Here is a 27697-nt window from a genome sequence, read left to right as displayed (position 1 = left end):
CTTGCATTATGTGGAGATATTAGTTTGAATGCCTATTTTTCACTCCTCATTTGTTACGGGGTTACATTACGTCTCCATTTATTTTTTCAAGATCTAACACGTTTTTATTTTTATTGAAACAGTTTAAACCTATATATTTCATTTTGGTGAATTTACCTATGGGGGGGGGGGGGGGGGGGGGCATTTCAGTATGCCAATTAGAAAATACTGGCACAAACAAAGTGCCAAGTGAAGGTCATTAAAATCTTAACCTAAAAAGGGGGTAACCCTAAATACATAACTGAAGGGATAGAAGCACAAAAATAGCATCAGTCAAAAAAGCTGACGAGAACCATAAAAAAGGATGCTAAGAAAAAAAAAACATCTTTGTATAGCAACAAATAAAATGTAAAAGACACACAAAAGAGGATTTATTAGTGTCCACAACACATTCACATTGACTCACAAAAAAGTGTTGTGTGAGGTGTTTTGGCGGGACCAAACTGTATTCCTGCTTATCATGGATTTCCTTTAAATGTAGGTAGTAAACAGCTAAAGCAATCCTTTTAAGATTAAGCAGCTGCGGTGGATTAAACTTGACACCATTACTTCCATACCCCATGTAGACTTCTATTCACCTCAGTAGCTTGTCCACAAACACACTTTCCCTCCCTTTTAAGCCTACTGTTACCAATTTACCCCACGCAGCTCTTCATAAACCTTGCAGATGTTTTTTTTTGTTTTGTTTTTGAAGTCCTTGCCAGACCCCTGCAGAAGAGTGTATGCTACAGTTGACAAGGATGTAATCTGTTTGACAATATTTGGTTGAAAAATCCCTCCATAGAAGGATCTCATTATTGTCTACTTGGGAATTATATGTAGCTAGTTAGCATGTGACAGAAAGGGTTAAATAAACTGTTATTTCATGAATAAAAAAACAAACTCTCCTATTGGGTACTGCTTGTGAGTTTTTTTTTTTGTCTGGACAAACTTGGGAAAACATACATTCTTGGTGACAAGTAGGCATAGATGTTCTCATGCCAGCTGAGGAATTTATCGTTTCCAGTTCATTTTCCAGATAAAAGTTGTAGGGGTAAAGAGACATGGAATGCCATTCTAATTAAGGCCTCTGTAAACTCGTTTCAATGATGTGTAGGACACTTTACCAAAGTTCAATGTACGAATGGGTCAAACACTTTAACAGCAGCATATAAGCGCCCTGTTCAAGTATCAGCTGGCACCCAGGAATATAATGTCTTAAATCACTAGCTCTCTGGAGATCATGATGCTACTTACAACGATGGAGCCTAGATTAGACGTGTTATACACACCAGAAGTTAAGTGACCTCTGTTTAATACATCATGCAGTGATAAAAACTGCATTTGCTTTAACTTGGCTTTTCCAACAGACCATGGTAAAAACCAAAAACAATAGTAAGGAAGTCCTTGAGTGCTTTATTATTATTATCATTTTAACAACCTTTTACCATGCACTTTGTCATGCAGGAGTACTCCTTTGTACCTTTATTTTGGCATGATACAAGCTATTCTATTTTGAAATATGTACCTGTATGGAATACAGGGCGAAGGTTGTTTATTAATCTGCTGTGTGCTAAAGCAACATTCCATTCAAACCTGGTAAATCTTTATTTCAGTTTACAAGACAAATTGATCCCGGTGGCGTCTCACCCACATCTTGATAAGGTAATAGATGTTTTATTATTTTTTTCATGTCCCTGTTAGTTTATTTGAATTGTTTTGCGTTTGTGATTTCAACTATAAACATAAAAAATGAATGACTCCTGCAAAGAGATCTAGTAAACATGCATATATGTGTTACTTAGTGTCCCTCACAGTAAGCAATAAGCGAGTGTTATTAGGGTTTTAGTTCGCCAAAAAGAAAAATATGTATCAATTTCTCCACTCTGGTGGCTATTTATTGAGACCCCTGGTAAATGGGGATTATGGGGTCTCTATTTGCTTATTTTTAGGGCAGGGACCTTTGCCACTGGTTTTTGGAATTCACGCTCATTTTGTGGGTGATCATGTCTTTTTTCAATGCTTTATTGGATAATATGTTTTGTGTGTGTTTTGTTTCAGTTCTGCCATTTGCAAGTTGTACTTTGGCGCTCTTAGTGGCAGCAATGAAATGCATTGTTAGTTAGGTAAACCTACATAGTTAAGGTTAATGTTTGAATTGCACTGCCTATTCAGTTAATTTTTACCTTGAATTTATAATGTCAAAATTATATTTTCATCATGTGAATTAGTATCTCTTTTCAGTAGCGTACATTACTGGTTTTTGTAACTGGTGACTGGCATTACACATTATTGCCTTGTTTGTTTTTTTATTGTCCATTGAAAGGACACCCCAAAGACAGCTTAATTTAAATGAAGTTGTTATGGTGCCAGGAGGCGCCCTCTTACCTCAAGAGGTTAGAAAGTTCCTCCAGTGGCGATGTCCACTCCCCCCCAGGTGGCTTATTCATTTTTAGATTCAGAAGGTACAAAGTGCCTCTGACAGGGCACCGCTGATTGGCTGAGTAGTCTGCTGGTCCCCATTTACTAAAATCAGCAACTTTAGGCAGTTTAACTCCTTGAGGTAAGAGTGCCTCCAGGGTTCCACTCGCACCATAACAACATAATTTAGATGAAGTTGTTTTGGTGCCTGGAGTGTCCCTTTAATCTTTATTATGTGATAAACTGAGTTTAATTATTATATTTACTAGGGATCGACTGATTATCGGTCTGACCGATATTGTCGGCCCATATTCTGTATTTTCAGAAATATCGGTATCGGCCAATAAAGATACTGATATTGCCGATAATGCAGACCAGGGCCGGCATCAGGGTCCTGGGGGGCCCAGCACACTCTTACTTACCTTCCCGGAAGCTCCCTTCAGCATCCGTGTCAAACTCTTACGAGTCCTGCGGCCGTCAGAGCGTTGCCATGGGTTACCATGGCAATGCTCCACATGGCACACAGGCCGCAAGAGTTAAACAGGGGAGCTGAAGGGAGCTGCTGGGAAGGTAAGTAAGAGTGTGCTGGGCCCCCTCTGCACAGTCCATGACACCGGACCAACAGGGAATTCCATATCCCCCTTACATGGCCAAGTATATATATTTAAAAAAAGTAATAAAAATGCTACCCAACCCCCCCATTTTATACACTTAACATACCTGCACAAACACACACAGTCTGCATTCATTATATATATACACACACACACACACACACACACACACACACTGCATTTACTATACACGCACTGCACAACACACACTCTGCATTCATTATATACACACACTACACAAAACACACACTCTGCATTCATTATATACACACACTACACAAGCACACTGCATTCACTATACACACACTACACAAAACACACACTCTGCATTCATTACATACACTACACAAGCACACTGCATTCACTATACACACACTACACAAAACACACACTCTGCATTCATTATATACACACTAAACAAACGCTGCATTCACTATATACACATTGCACAAACACACACATTGCATTCACTATACACACACTACACAAACACATTGCATTCACTATACACACACTACACAAACACACTGCATTCACTATACACACACTACACATACACACACTCTGCATTCATTACATACACACTACACAAACACACACTGCATTCACTATATACATATTACACAAACACACACTGCATTCACTATACACATACTACATTCACTATACACACACTACACAAACACACACTCTGCATTCATTATACACACACTACACAAACACACACGCTGCATCCACTACACAAACATCCACTGCATCCACTACACAAACACTCACTGCATTTACTAATCAAATACTCTCACTGTATCCACTACACACACTCGTATATTGCTGAAAACATGTATATTTTGTGCTTTTACCTTTATGAAAAAAAGATTTGCAAATAAATAAATAATAAACCTGTTCAGTTAACAGTAGATTTGTGTAGAAATAGTTTATTTTTTTAAATGGTAAATGTACAGAATATCAGTAAATTATCGGCCTGAAAGTTCACAGATTATCGGTATCGGCTTTAAAAAATAAAAATCGGTCGCTCCCTAATATTTACCTATTTATTTGTGATATATAAAAAAATAAATATAGAAATCTGCTCTTATTCATCCAGTAACTGGGAGTGTTTTAAGGTCTGTCATTTGTACTTTGCAGTCATTTTAGAGAAAGTATGCAGAGATGAGAAATTTTATTTTTATTATTTTATTTCAGCTCTTCATGTGCAATGTTTGCCCTCGCTTTCCCTTGTGTAATCTGACTAATGATGTAATTTGCTAAACCTGTAATATATCTTGTACAAAAAGTCACTTCTAGGCGACTTTTAATGTTTTATTCAGTGGTGTAAATTGTAGAGAATTGACCGTTCCCTTTAACTTTCCCAACCTCAATACCTACTCCATATTCTAGCAAAATGTTTGTAATATGTATTTTTATCAAAACGTCTCAGAAACAAACTAATTGCATGCGTTTGTGAATTGCAAACTGTGATAGCTGAAATAGTTGAACTATTGGAGTGTAATGCTTGTGGTAAATCTCTTGGTGGTGGTCTTGGGAAATTAAGCTTTGTTATTTTTTTGTTTGACAAAGAAAAAATCTATAAGAACATATAATGGGTACAGGAGGTGGACATTAGCCCTCTTTTGAGGATTCAGAGTAATCTTTTGCCATTTCTGTTTTAGGTCAACAATATGTCTATTTATCAAAATACACCTTGTTACACAGGATAATCTACCTTTCCTTCTTGGTTAGGGCTTACAGTCCATAGGGGGGATGCTCATTGCTATAAACCTGGCCCAAGAACTCCACCTCTGCAAAGCAGGATCCTAATTACTAAAACTCAAGTTCCAGGAAGGTGCTGTCAGGGGGTATCTGCCCCACTTTAATAGCAGGCAGTACTGTTTTCAATATGAATGTACTCTGCCTTTTACAGGATATTCTATTGTTATGCACTGAGGGCAATTTCCTGCTTACCAATTAAGTTGAGACTTGGCTGTGTCAATTAACATATTAGTAGAACTTAGACTACCAGTGATCAGGGCCAGCTTTCACACCTGGGGAATCTGTTTGATATAAAGCCATGTTCTTGAATAATACTTCACAAGTGCTGAAAAAATGTTTTGGTTGGAAATCAGGATGAAGAGTACCACATTTATTGTAAAGGTATACTTGTCTGTGTTAGATAAGAGGACCAATTGGTCTCTAAAAACTCCATTAAGTAATAGGCAATAATAATATATCAAAGAAGGAGAAATGTTGGTCGCAGAGTGCAAAGTTCTAACCAGTGGAGGTACTTATCCAGCCTGAAGTCCCAAATTAACCACTACTCTTTTATTCCTTGAAATATATAGTTTGGTGGTGCAATGGCCAAGCTACGAGATATATAAAAAAAATAGTTGTGTGTATGTATATATAAAAGGTTTCAGACATAAACACATACGTGCTATGAAATTCAGACATTTAAATAATAGATTTGGGTATCAGGAATGCTGTGTTCTATATTACACTTGCCTAAACGTTACAGGAGCTATGTAAAAGACATTGAATTAACGCATTTTAGCACAGTATCTCTTCACACTTCTATGTTGGTCTAAATCGGTGAAGGTGATGTGTTGCTTGTCCGTAAACTTTAAAAAAAATAATAATAATAATTAGTGGCTATAGGACAGTATCATCATCCTTCATTAGTGTAATGTTGGACAGAATTAGTAATTGCTAAGAGCATATCAGCAAAGGGGGTTCAGTTGTAACATTTATGAGTTTATACGCTATACAGTCAAACACTTCCAATGCTGGTCTTTCTTGGAACTAAAAAGGCTGATCTGTAAGTAGATCTAACATGAAGAGGAATAAATACAATAGTTGAGAGAATGGAGAGTTTTCTGCTTGACAATTATTGTGGCAAAACTGTTGATTATTATTATTTTATGATTTATATAGCGCCAACAAATTCCGTAGCGCTGTACAATGGGTGGACTAACAGACACATAATTGAGATCAGACCACTGGACGTACAGGAACAGAGGGGTTGAGGGCCCTGCTCGATGAGCTTACATGCTAGAGGGAGTGGGGTATAGTGACACAAAGGGTTAAAGTAGGGGAATTAAATGGTTTGTTAGAGAAGGGTTTATTGAGTGCTTGGTAGGTCATGCTTTAGATTTGATAAAGAGAGGGATTCCCGAAAGTATGCCACTACAAATTTATGTTCATCCTGTAAAAATAAAAGCATTAAAGGATACTTCAATACTTCACCATTATGTTTATGGTTCTCTCTCTGTATTATGTATCATTGTTTATTTCTATATTACTACTTGCTTATATTTAATTTTATATATTATCTCTGTGGCGCCACCTTTTTCTCCTTCCTTACTCCTGGTACCAAAACTATTAAAGTGCACTGTAGTAATTATGGCTCTAGGAGAATTCCTTTAAGGAAAAATTAACACTTTCGAACACCATTTTATATGTTGACAAAAGGAAGGATAAGCAATTAATGAAACAGGATAAGCTCTGCTGACATTCTGTAAGAATGTCACTTTTTTTGTTATTTAATTTGGTCATAACTGCCTCATTTGACAGAAAGCTAGACACCTATTGCGTTCTTCTTTTTCCATGTTAAAATTCAATTTATTCCTTTTTTTTTTTTTAAATAATTGTTACACACATATATTCCCCTATTGCAAAGAATAAATTATTATTTTTCAACTTTAATTTTTATTTAAAGAAATGTCAGGTGATCCCCGCTTAGAAAAAAAGCTCTGCCCTATAATCTGCCCCAAAAGTAGGTAGCAACATTTTTGTATTTCTGACATAAAAGTGGACTAAAGAACATATCAAAAACGTAATCTCACGTTACATTTCCATTCGTGTAGTGGAAACATTGGCTTTTGAGCATGACTAAAGAGCACACTAGATCTTTGGCCATTCCCATGCCTATGTATAGATTCCTGCTGATTAAAATCATTCTATTGTTATGGTAAGTCAACTGTTGTTGCAAAGCTAACAATGTCACTTCATCTCTCTATTTAAAATCTGGCTTTGATGAAAATACTCCTGGAACACCTCAGCAGCTAGTAAATTACAAAGAACAGGTCTTTTCTTTCTAAAAAGAATACACTGGTAGATAAATTAGTTTGGGGAAAATATCAATGGGCACAACGTTTCTGGAAACATCCAATTACTGAAGTGTGAACTCTTGCTGAGAAACTAGAAGGTTGTTCCTTTTCAGTGTATCGAAAGCAATGTAGGAAAAGTAAATGGACTTGTGGAAGTTGTGTTTTAGCTTCTGAATACTGCCCTGCAAGTTAAATGCTGTGGTGGAACCTTAAGAGAGCTGTAGACAAACAAATACCAGCATTCCTCACGAAATGTAACCCCTTAAAGACCAAACTTCTGGAATAAAAGGGAATCACGACATGTCAGACATGTCGTGTGTCCTTAAGGGGTTAAACTAACATGTCAGGAACACAAATTAAAAAGGAAAATTCTATCGACTATGTACTCTCTTCTGGTAGAAGCAAACTCCCAGGCCATACCACACTTTGCCATGAGATGGATCAGGGCCATCTTTAATATTGATTGGGCCCATGGCAAGCATTTTAAAGGGCCTCCTGACCCCCACTCCACACCGCCTCTCCCTGACATGTAATCCCGCTCTCCACTTGCCAACGCAGTAGCTGAACCATTTTCCCATACTTGCAGTGTTGTATTTAGCACTGAGCTGTGTTTGTGTGTTTGAATGGAAGCATGTTTTTGTATGGAGTATGTTTGTGTAAACACACATGTAGATACAGACTGACAGATACACACACCAACACATACAGACACACAGATACACAACTTGACACACATACAGAGACATTTATACAAACACTGACACATATGGATACTCAGACACGCTGATGCATATACTGACACACATGCAGATACACAGATAAAAACACTGACTATATACAGATGCACACACAGATATAAACATACAGGTACACACACTGACAACATACATATACACACATACAGACACGCAGATACACAACCTGACACACATGCAGATACAGATACAAACAGACCACATAGAGAAACATAGATATACTAAATACAGATACAGATATACATACTGACAACATAGAGATACACACTGACCGACATACTGACATAGTGACACACACTGACAGACATACTGATACACACACAGATGCACACACACACTGACAGACATACTGACACACACATAGACATACTAAGACACACACTGACATACATACTGACACCCTGACAGACATGCTCACACACATACTAAGACACAGACATACTGACATACACACACATACATACTGACACACACACACACACAAACATACACACATACTGACACACAGGCACCCTGACAGACATAATGATACACACACACACACAGACATACTGATAAACACAGACAGCCATACTGACACACACACACACACACACACACACAGAAATGGTGACACACACACACACAGATACCCTGACAGACATACTCACACACATACTAAGACACACATAGACATACACACACAAATACTGACAAACACACACATGCAAAGTTTACATTTTTTAAGCCACCCTCCAGCCCTACCTAATGGATTCGGGAGGGTGGCTTCCCTGGGGTCCAGTGGCAGGCTGAGGTATTTGGGAGTGTGAGGCTCTGAAAGCCCCCTCCTGACGGCCTCCTCCTCCTTCTTCCCGCGCGGCTTCACTCTATCTGGGAGGAAGCGACTCACTTACTCCCAGCCTGCTGCCATAAAACAAGGGGGCCCGATCGCTCTTTTAAGGGGCCACAGCGCCTGACCTGACCCTCTTAGTGTGTGGGCTCCCAGTGCAGCCGCAGCAGCGGTGGCCTATGGGGCAAATAAAACATGTTTTTGCGGACAGCGGGGCCCCGTGGGTAGCTGCTTTGGGCCCCCCAGGAGTAACTGGGCCAGCTGTCCCGTTTGCCCCGCTTTAAAGGCGGCCCTGAGGTGGATGGAGGAATTGCAGGTGGAGATCACTCCGGGTCAGTGGAAAGCAATTCTCCTAAAAGCACACACATCTTTTACTAACTTAGGCACACAAGAAAGCAACTACAAAAGCATTATGCGATGGCACTACACGCCCGCGAAAATTCATAACATTCACGATAACGCCCCAGACAAGTGCTGGAGATGTCACCAACATAATGCTCACACGACACATATATGGTGGCAATGCCCAGACATCCAAAGGTTCTAGAAACTTATTCACACAATGATCCAGACGATCTCCTCCTCAAAAATCCCTTTCTCTCCTGAATATATCTTACTCTTAACGCCCATCCCAAATATCAAGGCCAACACAGCCAAATTGGTAGCCCACCTACTGACAGCAGCGAACCAGCTTATCCCTGTTCTGTGGAAACAGGCAAAAGTACCCACAATCAGGGAATGGATACATAGGGTTGAATTTGTAAGACAAATGGAGGAGATCACTTTCTCGATTAGTAAGAGATACTCCAAGTACTCTCAAACATGGGACCCATGGCGTAACTTTATCCAAATGCAAACAACTCCCCAAGATACTTATCCCAGAACCCAGGAAATGCAGGATATTAGGCCGGCGTAGTATAAGTGTCCAGTGGACGAGATGTCCCACATACCCAAAAGCAGTAAGAACGGGTGATAAGGTTAGCAAGTAGAGTTCTGGGAAACTCCAGAGGCTATCCAACACCAGTCCGGAGGTGACAGAGTACTTGTAAAACCCTGATCCCCTATTATCCTTGTCAGACAATCTATCACCCGGTACAGTGATCATACCGGCCCCCTGGCAGTAATTGCAAGACAGATATTAGACACGTACCATGACACGACCTACACGAGCAGAGGCAAATATAGGTCACAAGTTATCTTATATCACACAAGGAATGCAGCGAATATGGCAGCCCAAATTATCACCACATTTGTAGATAGCGCCCCCACGGCTAGGAAGCGCATGCACATAAGACAAGGCAGCCTAAACACAGGCACAGGACTATGCCGCTAAGATGAGCCCAAGTAGGCAGGATATATCATGACAACCACAGGAGCAAATGCATACATATATGGCTTATAGTGTAATAATGAAAATGTGATGTCACACATTGTGAACCAAACTTGATATTTTCCCACTGAACCCCCCACCTATCGCATTTCATCTTACTGTATCGTTTTAAGCAAAATAAAATGATTTAAAATTAAAAAAAAAAAAAAAAAAAAATACCAGCAAACCTCAATGAACTGGAGCAACATTGCAAAAAAGACACAACAATTTGAGAGACTGATAAAGTCATACAGAAAATGATTAATTTAAGTTATTGCTGCTAAAGGTTGTTCTACAAAATATTGAATCATACGACGTACTCCGTTTTTCACACATGGCTTCTCCTTTTTGGCTTTATTTTTGTTAATAAATCATGACACAGTGTAATATATCGTGTGTTGTTGATCTGAGGTTGTATTTACCTAGTTTTAAAACCAGCTAAGGAACAGGTGATTGTTATTATGGTTGAACTTTCAAGGTTGTTCTTTCTCTTTCCTGTGACTGTATATGTCAAGTACTTGTGTAGATTATTATAATTTCATGTTCCAGATCACGCTTGGCATTTACTACTACTTGGCCTTATTTGTTTTTCCATTCTTTATTTAATATCAGACAGTGGGTGATATTAAATTAAACCGGCCTTCTCTAACATCAGGATAGGGTGCAATAATTAGCTTGTAACAATATTAATCAGTACACAATCTATCACTTGTCGTGGTGTATCCTGGTTTTGTGCTGCTCTAGGCAGAATCTCCAAGGATTTGGGGAGGGATATTCATTTTAAGTGTATTATGCCCAAACATGAGATCAGTTTATGCCATCTATCATTGCTACTTGGCCTTATTTGTACTTTTTGGAAATCTTTCTGTGAAACATTGAAAACTAATCATGCTATCTATTGATTATTACCCACACATAGACGGTCAAACTGAAAGGCCTAATCCGAGTTTGAAATTAATTTTACACATTTTTACCATTCATCATTCTCAGGCCAAGAATTCTGTTGCCAAGGGTAATTCGTTTACCTTTTTTTAAAAGTGCAGAGGGCAGATGTGGAAGTAAAACATTGCAAGCTACAAGCAGTACATGTCATAAGCATATCATATGTTAGACCTACAATAAAGATTACTCATGGTAATAACAATGAGCATCCACTAACAGCAGAACAAGGAAAGGCCTGAAAAAAAGAGGTGTCTGTGTTTTCGATATATGCTTCTAATTGATTGCTGCCTATCCTTACATAGATTCTCAGAAACCTGGTCCATGATGGGTTTCACCATAGGAAAGTTGCAGTGAGTGACCTGGGCAGACTATATGCTTTCCACTTAGTCAAGGAGATCCACCTTCTTACAAGAAAATGGCATGCATCTTAAACAAATGCTGTTTCTCCGAGTGGATGCAGTCCAATTGTTTTTTTTTTTTATAACAATGCTTTTATTAACGTTTGATTCTTCTATAAGTACTTTAATGCTTTGCCCCAGCTTTGTTTGTTAAAGCGGCACTGTCAATGGCCAAATCTCGTTTAGTTTTTTTAACCCTCCTCCCTTCTCCACTACATCTAATTGTCCCTCTAGTCAACCCCAAATGCCCCTAGGCCCCCCATATTACCTATTTTTAAAATCCATTTTCTGCCTGGACCTAGGCATTTGGGGTTGACTAGAGGGACAATTAGATGTAGTGGAGTGCCATCACTAGATCGTGCTGTGAAATTCATGCGCATGCCCAGTTAAACACTTTGGCACGAGAATGGGAATTTAATCTATTCATTCATTCGTCAGACGAATAAATGAATAGAAATTTCAAACAAATGAACGAAGACCTCTTCGTTAATTTGTTTGGTTTATTACAAGGAGGGAGCTACCGGTGCGCAGCTCTATCCTTGTAATATGTAAAAATATTACTAACCCCCCATGTCCTCCCTCACTCTATGGGAGACTGCTCACTGTTAAAAAATAAATAAATAAATAATATAGTCTATTGAAAATGGGGGGGGGGGGGACATATTGTCCCCCCTGCCCTCACCCATGAGCAGTGGGTGGGGGCCCTAAATGAAAATGGGGGGGACGCCTATTGTCCTCCCCCCTGGCCCCCACCCATGAGCGGTGGGTGGGCGTCTAATTGACTATGTGGGGGACCTATTTCCCCCACGCAGCCCTCACACATGGGCGACGGGTGATGGCTAAATGTAAACCCCCACCAGATGACTGGGGTCCCCAAACCCCTAGTCACCCCCCACCCAATTTTTTTTAATAAAGACCTACCTACCCCCCTCACCCTAAAAGTAGTGAAGGGGGAACAAGAAAACTAAATATCTATAAATTAAAATAACTGATAACCATTTGATGTCGTCCTTTTTCTAAAATCTTTTTTCAGCCCCCAAAAAAGCCAGAGCGCCCCCCAAAAAAAATTAATCTTCACCCAGTGAGGGCACCGCGCAGACTGAGCTCTGCAGGGTGGGGAAAGGCTTAGAAAGACTTCCTATGCCTTGCAATTTGACTAAGAGCATTCTGATTGGTTGTTTTCAAGCCAACCAATCAGAGTGCTCTGACAGGTAAATTAAGAGACAGACAGGTAAGTCTCTACATTTACCTGTCACAGCACTCAGATTGGCTTGAAATCCAACCAATCAGAGTGCTCTGTGTCGTTTTACACAGCGTGGGAAAGTTCTTTTGAATTTTTGCATGCTGTGTAATTTTACTCATAAATTTGTGATTGGTTGCTTTTCAAATTTCTAAAAAGCAAAAGCATGTGGGGTATACTAAATAATAATTTTAAAAAAGCCAATTTCAATAAGATCAGGGTAGCTCTACACCATATCGATTGGCATAAACTCTCTAGTGAAAAAAAACACTGAGAATAAATGGAAGCTCTTCAAATATTATAAAGGTACATTTCTCAGTATGTACCATTGGGTAAAAACATATAAAAGAAACAAATTGAAACCAATGTGGCTTAGTAGAGAAGTAAAACAAGGGATTAAAAATAAAAGGGCATTTAAAGCATTCAAATCAGAGGCATGCTATATAAGATGCCAATAATGCTTGCAAAAAGGCAATTAAAGTGACAAAACTAGAAAATGAGAAATGGATAGCCAAAGAAGGCAAAACCATCCCCCAAAATTGTTTTCAAGTACATCAATTCTAAAAAAAACAAAAAATGAAAGTGTAGGTACACTGGAAACAGAAATGGGTCTGCTAATGAAGACCAGGAAAAGGCAGGAATTTTAAATAGCTTTTCTTCAGTGTATATTAATGAGGATCCCATGGCAAGATATATGCAAATGATTGCTGCAAAAAACTTGCAGATAATTTGTGATTGGATGACTCGAGACAAGGTGCTACAGCAGTTAAAGAAAATTAATGTAAATAATGCTCTGGGGCCCTACCGTATTCACCCAGAAGTCTTAATCTTTCAAGATTCTTTTGTTTCAGGTATTGTACCGGAGGATTGGAGGAAGGCAGATGTCGTTCCTATATTTAAAAAGGGTTTAAAATCCTTGCCTGGAAATTATAGACCTGTGAGCTTAACTTCTGTGACTGGGAAAAGATTTGATGGGCTATTAAGGGATAATATTCACAAATTCATTGGAAATAACTTTATTTGCAATAATCAGCATGCTTTTGTCTGAATGACAGGACATTCAGGAATATGGACAGGAAGCATGCGAGATCACGGAGGCAAGGTAAGACTTGTGGGAAAATTTCTCTGACCACAGGAAACGGAGCACACTTTGTTCCTCTGCTGGTCAGAGATGGTCAGGTGTAGGAAACCTCCATAAGACAAAATAGCCCCTACTTTGTCTTATGTTTTAAAGAAAACTAGAGCAGACAGGAAGAAATGAAGATCAGATCCAGACAGAGGCAGAGAAGAGGAATCGATTGGGGAAAGGTAAGTTCGGCATGACAGTGTCGCTTTAATGACAGACACTTGCAGAAGCCTAGTTGTATCAGTTTTGCCTCCAGCCTGAGGCTTGTCCTGCAGAACATGTTCTTATATGAAATTTGGATAAAGCCTTGTGAACAACCTCTAAATAGCTCACAGAGGATATAGAAATAGGACATTAAGGCACCTAGACAAGTTCACTTTATTCTGAAAATAATACAATAACTTAACTCGATTTACATTGTACTCACAGATGCTTTGCTCGTGAACAATTCAGAATTTTATATATACCATGCATTCAGAAAGTATCTAGGCCACCACATTTTTTCAAATTTTTAAAAAAGTAAAAAATTTCCACCTCATGCTACAATAGCTTAAATTAGTATTTTTTTTCATATCAATCTACACGCAGTGCCCCATAATGACAAAGCAAAAAACAGATATTTGAAAACTTTGCACATATATTAAAAAGAAAAAACTGAAATATCACATTGATGGCCACAGCCATCAGGGAACACCATTCCATGAACGGGTGTATGTGGTCTGCAACAATCTCTAGGTAGGTGGTACTTGTCAAAGTAACATCCATATGAATGGCAGGACCCAAGGTTTCCCAGCAAAACATTTCCCAGAAAATAACAGGTCATCCACCTGATCTTAATAATACGCAAGTCATCAGACCAGCAACCTTCTTCCGTTGCTCCATGTTCCAGTTTTAAAGTCAAGTGCCCATTGAAGTTGTTTTTGGTATTGGACAGAGGTCATCGTGGACACTTTGACCAGTCATGGCTACACAGCCCCATATGTAGCAAACTGTGATTTTCTGTGTGTTTTGACACTACAAAAGATGAGTGAATAAGTTGGCGCAAAATCAATTAAAGAGTGCACGTATTCCAACCCTTGTAAAAAGTCCCAATTGATCCGTGCTGCAACGACACAGAAGCCTGGTAAAAAAAAAAATCCACAATAACAAACAGTAATAAATGGTGCGCATAAATAAATTAAAAATTATACACCATAAAATTCCCTTGAAAAATTTTGACAAATTCCTAAAAAGCAATGAATCTATATCATGCATATAAATATAAAAATAAACTATTTCAAGAAAAAAATGCAAAAGTGACAACAATATCTCTCAGGCAGATATAATTGCAGCAATCAAAACATTTTCAGTGCAAAAAACAATTCATGTGCAAAAAATCACCATAAAATGTGTGCAAGTAATTTTACAGCAACGAAGGAGCACATCCAATATACGCACAATTTCCCTTATGTTTATCCTGTGGATCTATAAATAAAAATGAGAAAAAGTCCCAGTGCAACACTGTTAAATAGATAGAGTAAGCTGTCTGTTAATGTTGTGGCTGATCAGTCTAGATGGTACCATTTGTTTTGTTGAAACTGCTACTCCTGTAGAGACTGCAATATTTACATTGCAGGATTAAACACACACTGCTAGTGGCTGTCTTCCTGGCGGCCACTAGAGGTGCTTAAACGCAGCTTATGGGAAAGCATTTACCGTAATTCACAGGTATAAAAGCAATAGATGCTAACATTAGTAGTGAATAATTGTCTACAAATACCTTTAAAAGCTGATGACGTGAAAACTGTTTGTGTTGTCTGTGAAAACAATCACAGCGATATAAGGGTGCTGAGCTTCCTGTGTGCACATGTGTAAACATTTAGCATGTGAACAGGAGGGTTTTTAAATGTTTTCCTGTAAATGTTGACAGTGCTGTGATTTAGGGTTAATTATGGAGGTTTCTTCATACCCGTTAAAAGCACGGGTGTTCAAAGTGTATTCACATCGTGCTGTAACTTCATACCCTCCTCAGTCTTGCTCTTACAGCTGTTTTACAAAGGTCTCAACACATAATGGTGAAAGCGCTATTATGCGTTTATTGGAGAGGGAAGTGTTTCACTAAGAATCATTGACAGACTGCTGAAATCCATTAACTCAATTATCTGTTGTGGTGAAGTATTTGAATGTTCAGATCAAGGCAGTTTATATGCTGCATAGAATGCCACTTTCAAAGTCATCTTTTGGCACACTAATGACAAACATCATGGAACATCAAATCGGTAATCAATCATAAAACATTGATAAATGTGTTTTTTTTTTTAATTGATAACTGGACATTTTACAGTTTCTTATACATATACGTGAATTATAAAACACATTGTTATGTGAAACACAATTCACATAACACCATTAAGAAAATCTATGGTATTGTGGTAGATATCCATTTGAATGCAAATTCAAAAAACGTATTTTATAAAAAAATTTGAGTGCCATCCAACATTTTTCATGTTACAATTGTGTGCTAATTTGCTAGCAGGCTGTAATTAAGCGTATGATAGTATCAGGCACATAGGAAAATGGGCTGCATTTTAAAAAAAATTATGTGGGCAACATTCTAGCCTTTGTGAATCCTGTTAATGCAGAACTGCCTTTGATCACATTTTTGGACTATAAGCATTGCTCAGTTTTCAGTTTGGGAGGATCTAAAATTAGTTTGAATCAAAATGTCACCAATGTAAACTGTAACAAAATATTGGATCACCATGTAAACCAATGAAAACAGAAATATTCCATTAGTTTCCATGGCGATTTGTCTACATTTATAACTGTGGTTCACTTTAAAAAAAAAAAAAAAGAATTAACCTCTTTGTCTTATCAATGGATAATTATTGCTTTAACACTTTTCTCAAAGCAGTCTTGCTAAAACCCTTTCAGCATTTTGATTTATTTCTCATTTTATATTATTTAAATAACAAGGTGCGCAACAGATGTATACTTATGTGAAAGGAATATATTGAGGATAAATCAAACAAGGTGTTGAAGATCCTTTAAGTAAAGGGACACAGTTGTGTTTTTTGAGGAAATGATGATTGTTTATTTGGCAGGCTACTGTTTGGACAAAATTGCATTTCACACTTACAAATTGATTCTTGAGTAGCTTACACTACTTTGTTTGGTGTCCAGAAGATTAAAGAGCGTTATTACTGTGGATGATGTATAATGAGAACTGCTATTTTCTCACAGAAGGATAGTTTAGGAAGAATAACAAGGATGTGATGGACTGGTTATGTACACGTGAAAACCAAACTAATATTGCTCATTGATCTTTTGCAGTTTTGTGTCTTAACACACTGTGGTAATTAAAAAAAAAAAAAAAAAAAGTTTGAAAAAGCCCAAGAATTCGGAATATTGTGAAGAAAGGTTTTGGAGTAGTATTGTAACTTCTATAGTTTATATAGAGTTGCCCTTCATTGCCTTTAAAGTATTTTTTGCAGACTTGATTTATGTTAAGACCTGCAGTAGTTATGGTACTGCGGTCTTCTATTCCTTTCACAACAGCTGAGCCTAAGTGATTATAGCTACAGCAGGGAGTAGAGAAATAGTAGAGATGAATACAGCTTCCAAGACGATTTTTCCCAGCAAATAGAATATTCCCCAAACATGAGCTCAGACTTCATGAAGGGTGTAACAGAACTGACCTTTATTTAAACAGGCTGGCTTTTATGAGAAATCCTCCTGCAAGAGGACCTCCAACAACAAACAAATACATTAACCAATCACCATACAGTATTTCACTAATACACACCTTCCCTCTGCCTGGGAGATATTGAGATAAGTTAAGGAATAAATCAATTATCTCCAGGCAAAGGGCACACATTTTCCCCAAAAGTTAGAACACCCCTTTCCCCACAAGGTGTCCCCACATACAAAAATACATATCCCCTGATAGCCCTGATCTGAGGGACAAACATATCCAAATTTCACCCAGATCGGTTCAGGGGTTCTTGAAAAGTGTGGAAGTCATGTTTTACCGACCACACACGAGGCTCCTGCCCAAAACAGTTCCACGAATTCAGTGTGTGCGGTCGGTCAATTGGGAAAAAGGTGAAAAGCGATTAGCGGTGGTTCGTGAGGTCGAGTGTCCGATTTTAGTTCCAGACGCTCGACGACCAAGTCCCGCTGACTTTCTTTTCCACGTGGCGTTCGGCAATACGAACAGCGGCCACCCAGGGAACACTTAATCGACGGTACTTTTGAACTTAACAAGTCAGGAGGGTGGTCGGTGTTCGGTAGTTTCAAACTGCCGAACTAATAACCAATATTTATACAGCAAAATGGAGAAAACACACGAATATAGAAGAAAATGTCGAAATAAAGTAAATTTTCTTCACAATTTAATTCTATTGATTTACCTATTAACAATATTCAAATGTAGCTTTCCTTCCTCCGTGTGTTTATCTTATCTCCTTTGCAATATAAGAAATTGTAGTTTAAAAATGAAAGAGGAAAAAACTAAATTTTTCTTTCCGTATTTAAACATTCTTTACCTTATCAGCTTCTGTCTTTCAGATTGGGTTTATATCGCCCTTTAACCCCTTAAGGACACATGACGTGTGTGACACGTCATGATTCCCTTTTATTCCAGAAGTTTGGTCCTTAAGGGGTTAAAGCTGTGCGTTTTGTAAAAACCCTAAAGATGACTTCCTCACTCAGAATTAACTATTACCTATAGTTGTCCACACTGCTATCATCTTATTCTCACACATGCCCGAGACTGCATGATGGCTCCATAGTAGTTCCTACATTGTCTTATGATATTTTATTTTTTTGTCAATCTTTCTTTTATTGAGGCAGGTGTTAAATGGGGTACAGAATAAAGAGGGGATGTACGTTTGCCATACAGATTGGGATCACATAACACACTGCAACATCTCCTATGAGAGAGAACCTCATTTTATATTGATTAAGTTTAACATAATAACATAAACAGTAGTTTAGATAATGGGTGCAGGGGAAATTACTGATTACTCATATGGTATTGTTCATGAGTACAACATAACCGATTAAACCTGCTGTAAGTTAGACTACTCGGATTCTGGTTCGTTACTTATTAGCATGGCATTATATTCTTGCAGCAGAACAAGTTAAGTGCTGATATTAGCATGCCAAGTGGCTGCCCCAGTTGCTCCACTGTCAAACATATTTACCTAGCTGTATAGTGTTATAGTGAGGGGAAGCAGACATATTGCGTGATGCGCAGAGCGTATCATAAAAAGCTGATAACATAGGGCAGGCTGCATCTACATTAAGTCAGTGTCTCCCAGAAGCGGTGAAATAAGGCGTCCAGCCGCTCTTGCAGGGATGGGCAGGGTGCTTGCTCAGGCTCGTGTTCCTCCGCCGCCATTTTGTAAGCAGGGAGCAGGCCACTTGGGTTCATCAATGTGGGTGGCGTTTTACAAGCCAGGTTGATGTGGACCCCGCCCCGTCTTATGATATATTTTGACTGCATTTCAATTTCATTGAAATGGCAGTGAAGGGAATATGAGTATCTCATAAAGATTTCATCTTTGTGAAATATTCAGAAAATATATGGTGGTGACAGAGTTGCTTTAAGTAATTTATGAACATGTAAATTAAATACAATAATATTTGCAGTATTTTTAAAATTACCTGCAACACGTTAAAGGGATTAGCTATGTTAAATTTTTCTGAAAGTCACCAGAACTAAAACTTATACATTTTTTAGCTCATGAGACATAAGAGCTTAACAATATTAACTAAAACAGACACATGGCAAGCTATTCTAGAAATGTATTTTATATTGTATTCTGCTTTTCAGCATTTTTTTAAGGAAGAGGATTTATATGGAAATATTGAATAATAAAAAAAAAAGCTATAAGGAACAAAATAATATGAAGTAGAACTGAATTTTCTTATGAGCTCCTAAACGGAGAAATAAAAAAAATCTCCAGTCCAATAATTACTTAAAGCTGGTAACGGAGAGCGTTTGTCAGATAGTATAGTGCAATTTCCAAGGAGAAACACAGACCTTTCCTGGTTTTTAATGTAGAACAAATATATATATTAAACATTGTTACACTAGTAATTTTATTTATTTATATATATATATATATATATATATATATATATATATATAAACACACACTATATGGACTAAAGTATTGAGACCCTTGACCATTACACCAACAGGTACTTTTATGACATTGCATTCTAAATACATAGACATTGATATGAAGTTGGTCCCCCAGCTATAACAACTTCAACCCATCTGGGAAGGCTTTCCACAAGATTTTGGAGCATTTCTCTGGGAATTTTTGCTCATTCATCCAGTAAAGCATTTGTGAGGTCAGGCACTAATGTTGGACGAGAAAGTCTGGCTCGCAATCTCTGTTACAGTTCATCTCAAAAGTGTATGATGGGATTGAGCTCAGGACTCTCTGTGGGCCAGTCAAGTTCTTCCACACCAAACTCATCCAACCATGTTTTTATGGACCTTGCTTTGTGCACTGGGGCACAATCATGCATGGCTAGGTGTTCGATTGTATACACCTGTGGAATGGGTCTAATTGAAACAATCTACTAATAATTTTGTCCATATAGTGTATATACATTCATACAGGAAATACAAATTTCCACTCGCTATTGGCGAGTGGAAATTTAGCCCTGGAGCATTGCAATTCATTCCTGGGAGGTATATATTATGACTTGCATTGGTGAGTGACTATTAAAACCCGGCTAGTAGCATAAAACATCATCAATTTTAAGTACTTTTGATATATGGGTCTGTATATAAATATAGGTAGATATATAGATATATTACCTTGAGGAAAGCAAACCGATAACCTGACCACTACTCAGCTGTGCTTGCCAGGTTCTGAGCTATTCTTTCCACAGGTTTATTAGTTTTACAGGGTTATTCAGTAGAGTGAAAAATCTAATTAAATTCCAAATGAAGTCCAAAGTAGCTTAACTGAAAGCATTGCTGACTTAGAGATTTATTTTTTGAGTTTAGCTATTTTGACCTTAAATTTTAATCACTTTGAATTCTCACATTAGTGAATAACTTTGCTAACTTCCCTATTAAGCTTTTCGCTCAGGTTATGGTGGAACAATTATCATTGCAGCTTATATGATCACTGACTACCCTGCTCTGTGACCATGTTCCTTCCACTTGCCTGTAAAATGCCTTCAATCAGTGAGCAATGCAGAGGAAATTTTACCTATCTAGCCAATCAGCCCAAAGAGTTTCAGAGACCCATAAATACTTTTTCTGATGATAACTAATTTTCTTATCACTTTGGTTAGTCTGGGCATTGTCATCACATCACATGGATTTAAAGTAATATTAGGGGCATCTGTGGTTGGGTGGACCTTTATGCTTAGGTTCACATGTTCGAGCGGTATCACTTTCTCCATTCAAAGATAAAGTGTGAGATTATACATACTAGGAGTGATGCAGATGGTAATTCTATACTTATTCTATTGGATTTTTTTAACTGTGGAGAATTTGCATATTTGATTTTATTTTTGAAGCTTGTTACAGGGAATCTGCTATCTATATTTAATATCCACTGAAATAAATGATTTGTCTTCACAGAGTATTGTCACAGTCACATTTGAAATTGATGGAAATGTGAATGAGGAAAAATTTAACTTATTCATTCAGGTAACACGGGATATATTTATTTTATGTAGGGTACCTTCCTCTTGTACTTTTCATGTGAGTTCTAAATAATATATTTACTGCTTTTTAGGATTTGCTTTGGGAAAAAAATATAAAAGACAGTAGTGGCAACACCATGGAGGTCATACGATTAAAGGTATAGTATAAAACATGTTATAAATTGCGGTCTGTTCAGCCTTCCATAACCGGCTTTGAATAAGGGATCTATGATGGTTATGTGTGAACAGCAGTTCTAAGATTGTGCTAAAAGCAAAGCAATTGGTGTAGAAACAAACAGAATGTTCCTGTTGATTGCTGAACTTGAAATGATCACTTTGGGCAGCAACTTAATTGGAAAAAAATTGATATGATGCAAGGAGGTCCGGCAGGGAACCGGCTTATCTCAAAGGGTTAAACCATTAACAAAGTGTTGAGTCCGGTGTCTCGGCTATTTGCCCACGTACATCTGCTGTAGTCTTAGGCTTGAATCGGGAAGCCTTGGATAGGGGCACCGTTGATAGGTTTAGAGCATCAGCTGACTCTCTAAGTCTGTCGGTATCTCCCCATTCACAAATTGAAAAACATCTGTAAGTTCTCCAGCTGTTCAGTGAATGGGGTACTTTTGATAGCCTCAGCTGATGGTCTCAGCCTATTAGTGGAGCTTCTATCTGAGTCATCCTGAATCAAGCCTCAGACTGTGGTGGATGTTCGTGGGCAGAGTGATCGGGCAGCAGATGCAACACATTGTGGTTAAACAATTTATTAATGGTTTGTTAGCGGTTTAACCGCTTGAGGTAAGCCTGTGCCCAGGGACCTCATCACACCGTAACAACTTAATTCCAATGAAGTTATGGTGCCCAGAGTTTCCATTTCAAGGGACACTATAGGCACTCATTGAATTGGTATGGGTGAAGTTCCCCTGTCCCTTTAACCCTGCAATGTAAGACTTTGCATTTTCAGAGAAACTGCTATATTTATGTTCACGGTTAAGACAACCTCTAGTGTCTTCCAGACAGCAATTATTGGTGCTTCCTGGATTCTAACAGAGTTTAACTCTGTGAAACGATGTTGGGCGTCCTCGCGCTTTGCATAAGAATGTTCAGCGTCTTCAAATTCCCACTAGGTAAACGTTGATTCAATGCTTGCCTATTGGGAAGATCTAATGCATGCATGCCCATTACGTCCTCCGTTAGTGTGATGTCGTGGGTGAAGGAGACTGAGCCAGCGCCTAGGAACCTCGGTGCTGGAATTAAGGTAAGTGTAAAGGTTTTTTACTCTTTCATGCTTGTGTTGGGGGAAGTTAGGGACAAGGGCATACTATATATAGCTTGAGGAATACAGGTTTTTTTTTGTTTTTTTATTCCTAACGCTAGTGTTCTTTAGTGTTCCCATCCCATTGTACAACATTTTGTACATTTCTGTCATGTTTATGCTCTCTCTAACAGGGATTGATCTCTGTCAAAGATAAAGCTCATCAAGTGATTGTACAAGGTGTTCATGAGTTATATGACCTTGAGGAAACACCAGTGATCTGGCAAGAGGACTCTCAAAGACTGAACCGAATGGTGTTTATAGGTAAAGTTCTGCATAGCCATGCTTAAAGATGACGAGGATCCATCATTAAGGCTCACAGTATACAACCAAATCTGACATATATGATTACATTTTATTCTGACTTTTTTAAGTGAAGCGTGTCAAAAAAAATAAAAAAATGCTAAATGTAATATTGAATATTTGATTACATTGTATTATCCAGAAACCCAAGGTATTCGAAAAGGGCCACTCTTTCAAAATTATCTATAAAATATAGTATTTTTTTTGTAATGTATTTATTCAAGTATAACTTCAATATATCTTAATTTCTCCCTTGCTGGTTGTGGTTTGTCAATGTTTCACCAATGCCAGCATCATGTATTCTTTCCGATTACTAATGCGGGAATGTTGGTTAGAAAATATATATATATATATTTATAGGCACCTTAGTTGTTAGATTTGTCACCATGAGTTTATTTTATCTGTAACAAACTACCAGTAATCAGGTTCCCTCTATAGAATATATATGTTTTTGGTCCTAATTCTACAGCCAGATTTCAATCAAAACAAAAGTAACTCACACGACAGAGTGTGAAGTAGATTTTTCTTTAGTAGGTTGAGTTCATGGTGCCATAGTTACATTGCTGGTCAGTATGACGTCTCTATATAAATAGTAACTAGAATAGCACCATAAAATGATTCAATTGTAATTATAGGCTGTAGAACAGGTCTATAAAAATTAAATAATTGTGTATTACGCTAGAACTTACAAGTGAAATCTATAAATCATTCCCAGTTTCATCATTTCATACTTTAAGTTTAGAACATAGCACTATATACACATTTATAGCTGCATGTTACAGTAAAATTTATTTACACATCACCAACATATTTAGCTGCACAAGAGGTAAAGAAGACAAACATTTCATCCTAACAAAACACGTATGACATATGGTAACTGTACTATCTACAAGTAATTTGGTATCGCTAGCAGGGTTAATCAGTAGAATGTGAATTTGCTAGGAATTCAAAGTCAACTTCATATTTCGGTCTAAAATAGCCAAACTGAAAACATAATGACTTAGAGAATTTTATTAGTTCACCTATCTTGGACTAAAATTTGACATGTTTGTAGATAATCATAAATGTTATCGATAAGCATCCAACCACGGTTAGAGTTTAGTTATGTGTATGGAATATACCAAATTACACATACCTATCCCTTGACTAGCTGTAGATTTTATTTAATGTAGACGAGGAAATTATTTACATTTCCAAAGGGGGAGGGGGGGGGGGGCAATTTAAGAATTGTCTAATTAACAATTTGTATTACTGAGTGTTGCTATGAACTTCACAGTTAGAATCTTTTGTCTTTTTGTCAGTCTAAGACAAGAACTAAATCTTGCTTTAAAGTGTCACAACAATGTGGAGATATCCCACCATTTATTATTCGTTTAACCCCTTAAGGACACATGACATGTGTGACATGTCATGATTCCCTTTTATTCCAGAAGTTTGGTCCTTAAGGGGTTAAATGAATAAAGCATTAAAAACCAGCAATAACAGGGACACATTATTCTCACCTTCCTATGCCCAAGCAGGTTGTATAGGATATTTTGTTTAGTTGTTCTGGGTATGTTCATTACTTAAAATGTAACTAAAATAACTTGGTAAACTGACAGCAGCAGGTATCTCTGCTCTTTGTTTAGGGATACACCCAATGTATGAGCACAATAAACATAGTTTGCAGTGGTGCAACTTACCTTGGGTGCATTTTCTTTAAAAGAAATGTCTGAATTTGCCGTGCTTCCCCTTGTGCCATGACAATGTATGTGGAGTGAGCACACAGCAATAGTGTGAACGCAGGTGGATTGAGGTGCTTTTTTATGTGCAATGGATTTAAACAAATGGTACAGACTAAAGTGGAGAGGTTTGCTCAGACATGCAGCTGATAAAACAGTGATTATAGCAACACAGTCTTGTAAACTTGAATGTCATTTCCTGGATCACTAACAGTAATGAAGATTAAAAATATGTTTATAAATGTTTAAAATATGAACATTATTTTATAATCATTTTAACTTTAAATAGAAAGCGTAATGATATAGAGTTGCCCTTTGAACAGCACTATGATAGCAATGTAAAGTTACTGCGGAGTACACTGTTTTGGAAAATACCCCCAAATGAGCTTCTCTCTCTCTGTGATTATTAGAATTCTACTTGCTGATTCACATATTAATTTGAGTTGTAAGATATTTGCAATTATTTGTCATTTTTAAGTCCTGTATATTTCAGATTTTCACCTGTGAGATTAAAATAATGTGTCTTTTTTGATTCCCAGGTAGACACTTGGATAAGGATATCCTAAGAGAGCTCTTCTTAGCAACAGTAAATGTGTGACTGTTTCACAAGCATGCCACCCTTGGATTGAATAAATTGATTACTGGCAATAAAATAATGGATGTAGTTCTTCATCCCTCAGTCATGTTTCATGACTACACTTGATCTTTGTTATTGTGTAAATTACAATTAAATAAACAGGTTATTGTTTATGCCTTAGAATCTCAGAAAGATTGCTTTGTCAACGAAGTTCAACTATGACAACATTTGTAGGGGGGACTTGTATACGCCCAATGGATGTGAAATGACATATGTACAGAATGTTAAAGCACCAAAACAGAGTTTTTAAAAAACAAAAACGAAAAAAAACACATTTATTGTAGTTTAAAGACACATTACTATGAGTTTTATTGCTTTGGAGCTCTGTTATACACTTAGACACACAAACAATATTGAGCTCCTAGAACAGAAGAATTTGGGCCCAAATTCTCCCTCCTAAATAAATAGAAATAAAAGTGATTTCACTTCTAAATGGCAGAGAGACTACAAGAGCATGATCTCTACACCAAAACTGCTTAATTAAGCTAAAGTTATTTTAGTTCTTATATTATACTTTTTAAAGAGTGCAAGAAATACAGCAAACTAGCTAAATTCTAGCTTAAAGGGACACTCCAGGCACCCAGACCACTTCTGCCCATTGGAGTGGTCTGCGTGCCAACTCCCACTACCCTTAACCCTGCAAGTGTAATTATTGCAGTTTTTTATAAATTACCTTGCAGGGTTAACTCCACCTCTAGTGGCTGTCTACTAGACAACCACTAGAGGGCACTTCCTAGATTATAGCACAGGAAACCTGTGCTAGAGCATCGCTGGACGTCCTCACGCTGTGTGAGGACCTTCAGCGTTGCTCAATTCCCCATAGGAAAGCATTGAAAAGCATTTTCAATGCTTTCCTATGGAGAGCTCTAATGCGCATGCGCATGAGGTCTCCCCGGCGGACGGGATCAGTCTCGCCCACCGGCCGACGTAATGAAGAGGAGTGGCAGCGGTGGAAGAAGCAGCGACGTGGGACATCGTCGCTGCCTCTGGTAAGTGATTGAAGGGGTTTTCCTGGCACTGGAGAGTCCCTTTAATGGCATTCACTGGTTGTTTTAGTGCTGCTGAGTAGAGAACAAGTCTGAAATTATTTTGGATGTAACATTAGGTGGATACTACCAATGGTCCAGCCAGATTTAGGTTTGTGAGCAGTTTTCATATAATATGTAGTTTGCACGCTTTTTAAAATTTGTGTTGTTATATGTATTGCTCACAATTTAGGTTTGAGTGAATTACTTAAAAAAATAAAAAGCAATTTACAATTATTTTCTTGAAAAGCGCATTGTATGTGGCTTAACTGTGAGGAATAAATTAGCAAAAACCTATAAAATGCCATATATGTATTTTCTGCAATAAAGTTAACATATACCGGGTTATCCACTAGAGTGAGAATTTAATATCATTTCTATGTGAATTTTTAAATTTAAGGTCAAAATAGCCAAACTGGAAAATTTGTCTAAATTTGAAATTCAAATTAAATACTCACATTAGAATAAATCTGCAGTGTATGATGATATTGTTAGTAAGATTTATTTTTTTATTTTTTTCTGCAGTAAGTATGTAACTTGCAGGTTTTTTTAGTAGTGTTGTTTAAGAAAACCCATGATTGCATTTGCAATAGATAGTGAAAAGTAAAGAGACTCAATCTAAAAAATGAGGCCAATTTTTCATACAGAGCACATTCAACTTTGCATGAAAAATGTGTTTTAAATTGGGCTGTGAATTTGATTAGTAGTAACGAGTGACCAATATACATTTGAATTCTTTATTTTAGAGACAATCAAGAATGTTTTACATAAGGTATTGTCATCACATAAAACATGTTTCACTTGTTATAGAACACTTAAAACCATGTGACACAAAACATAAGGCAAATAATCACGTAATCACAAACATTATAGGGAGTTTGGGCAGGTACCACAGCGATGGGGCGCCTAATGTGTCCACACAATATCTGAGGATGTGAAATCCTGCCAAGGATTCCAAACTTTATATAAAGAGGGTAGAGTGTTTTGGCAAGAAGCAGATCCATTAAGTGATTTTCATAAATTGTTGCTCTGACCTCTCTGATTAAAGGGACTAAAACTCCTAATCAAGATACTGTTAACGCCCTCCTTGTTGTTAATGGTATTTTGTTAAATAACTTCTTTGCCTTTTTCAGGAAGTATTCTGATGACCATATGAGGATAAAAAAACAAGGGGTCTTAATCAAAGGGACTATGAAAAACTAATGTCAGATGCCTGACTCCT

The 27697-nt window shown here is 37.6% G+C and overlaps 1 protein-coding gene across 1 annotated transcript in view; it reads left to right on the top strand.

Moving 5' to 3' along the window:
* Nucleotides 1-25573, top strand: part of LOC134611331 (zinc-regulated GTPase metalloprotein activator 1B-like) — a 97464-nt gene extending 71891 nt beyond the window's left edge. Inside the window, exons 12-16 of the mRNA XM_063455075.1 lie at nucleotides 1635-1683; nucleotides 21413-21481; nucleotides 21570-21635; nucleotides 22924-23053; nucleotides 25353-25573. Of these exons, the coding sequence (XP_063311145.1) occupies nucleotides 1635-1683; nucleotides 21413-21481; nucleotides 21570-21635; nucleotides 22924-23053; nucleotides 25353-25411 (373 nt within the window). The 3' untranslated portion in view covers nucleotides 25412-25573. The remainder of the gene's footprint in view (nucleotides 1-1634; nucleotides 1684-21412; nucleotides 21482-21569; nucleotides 21636-22923; nucleotides 23054-25352) is intronic.
* Nucleotides 25574-27697: the final 2124 nt, after the last annotated feature.

The sequence above is a fragment of the Pelobates fuscus genome, chromosome 5 (assembly GCF_036172605.1).
Source record: "Pelobates fuscus isolate aPelFus1 chromosome 5, aPelFus1.pri, whole genome shotgun sequence".
NCBI classification, from domain to species: Eukaryota; Metazoa; Chordata; class Amphibia; order Anura; family Pelobatidae; genus Pelobates; species Pelobates fuscus.
The sequence above is the reverse complement of the archived record's forward strand: the minus strand, read 5'-3'. Positions and strand labels throughout refer to the sequence as shown.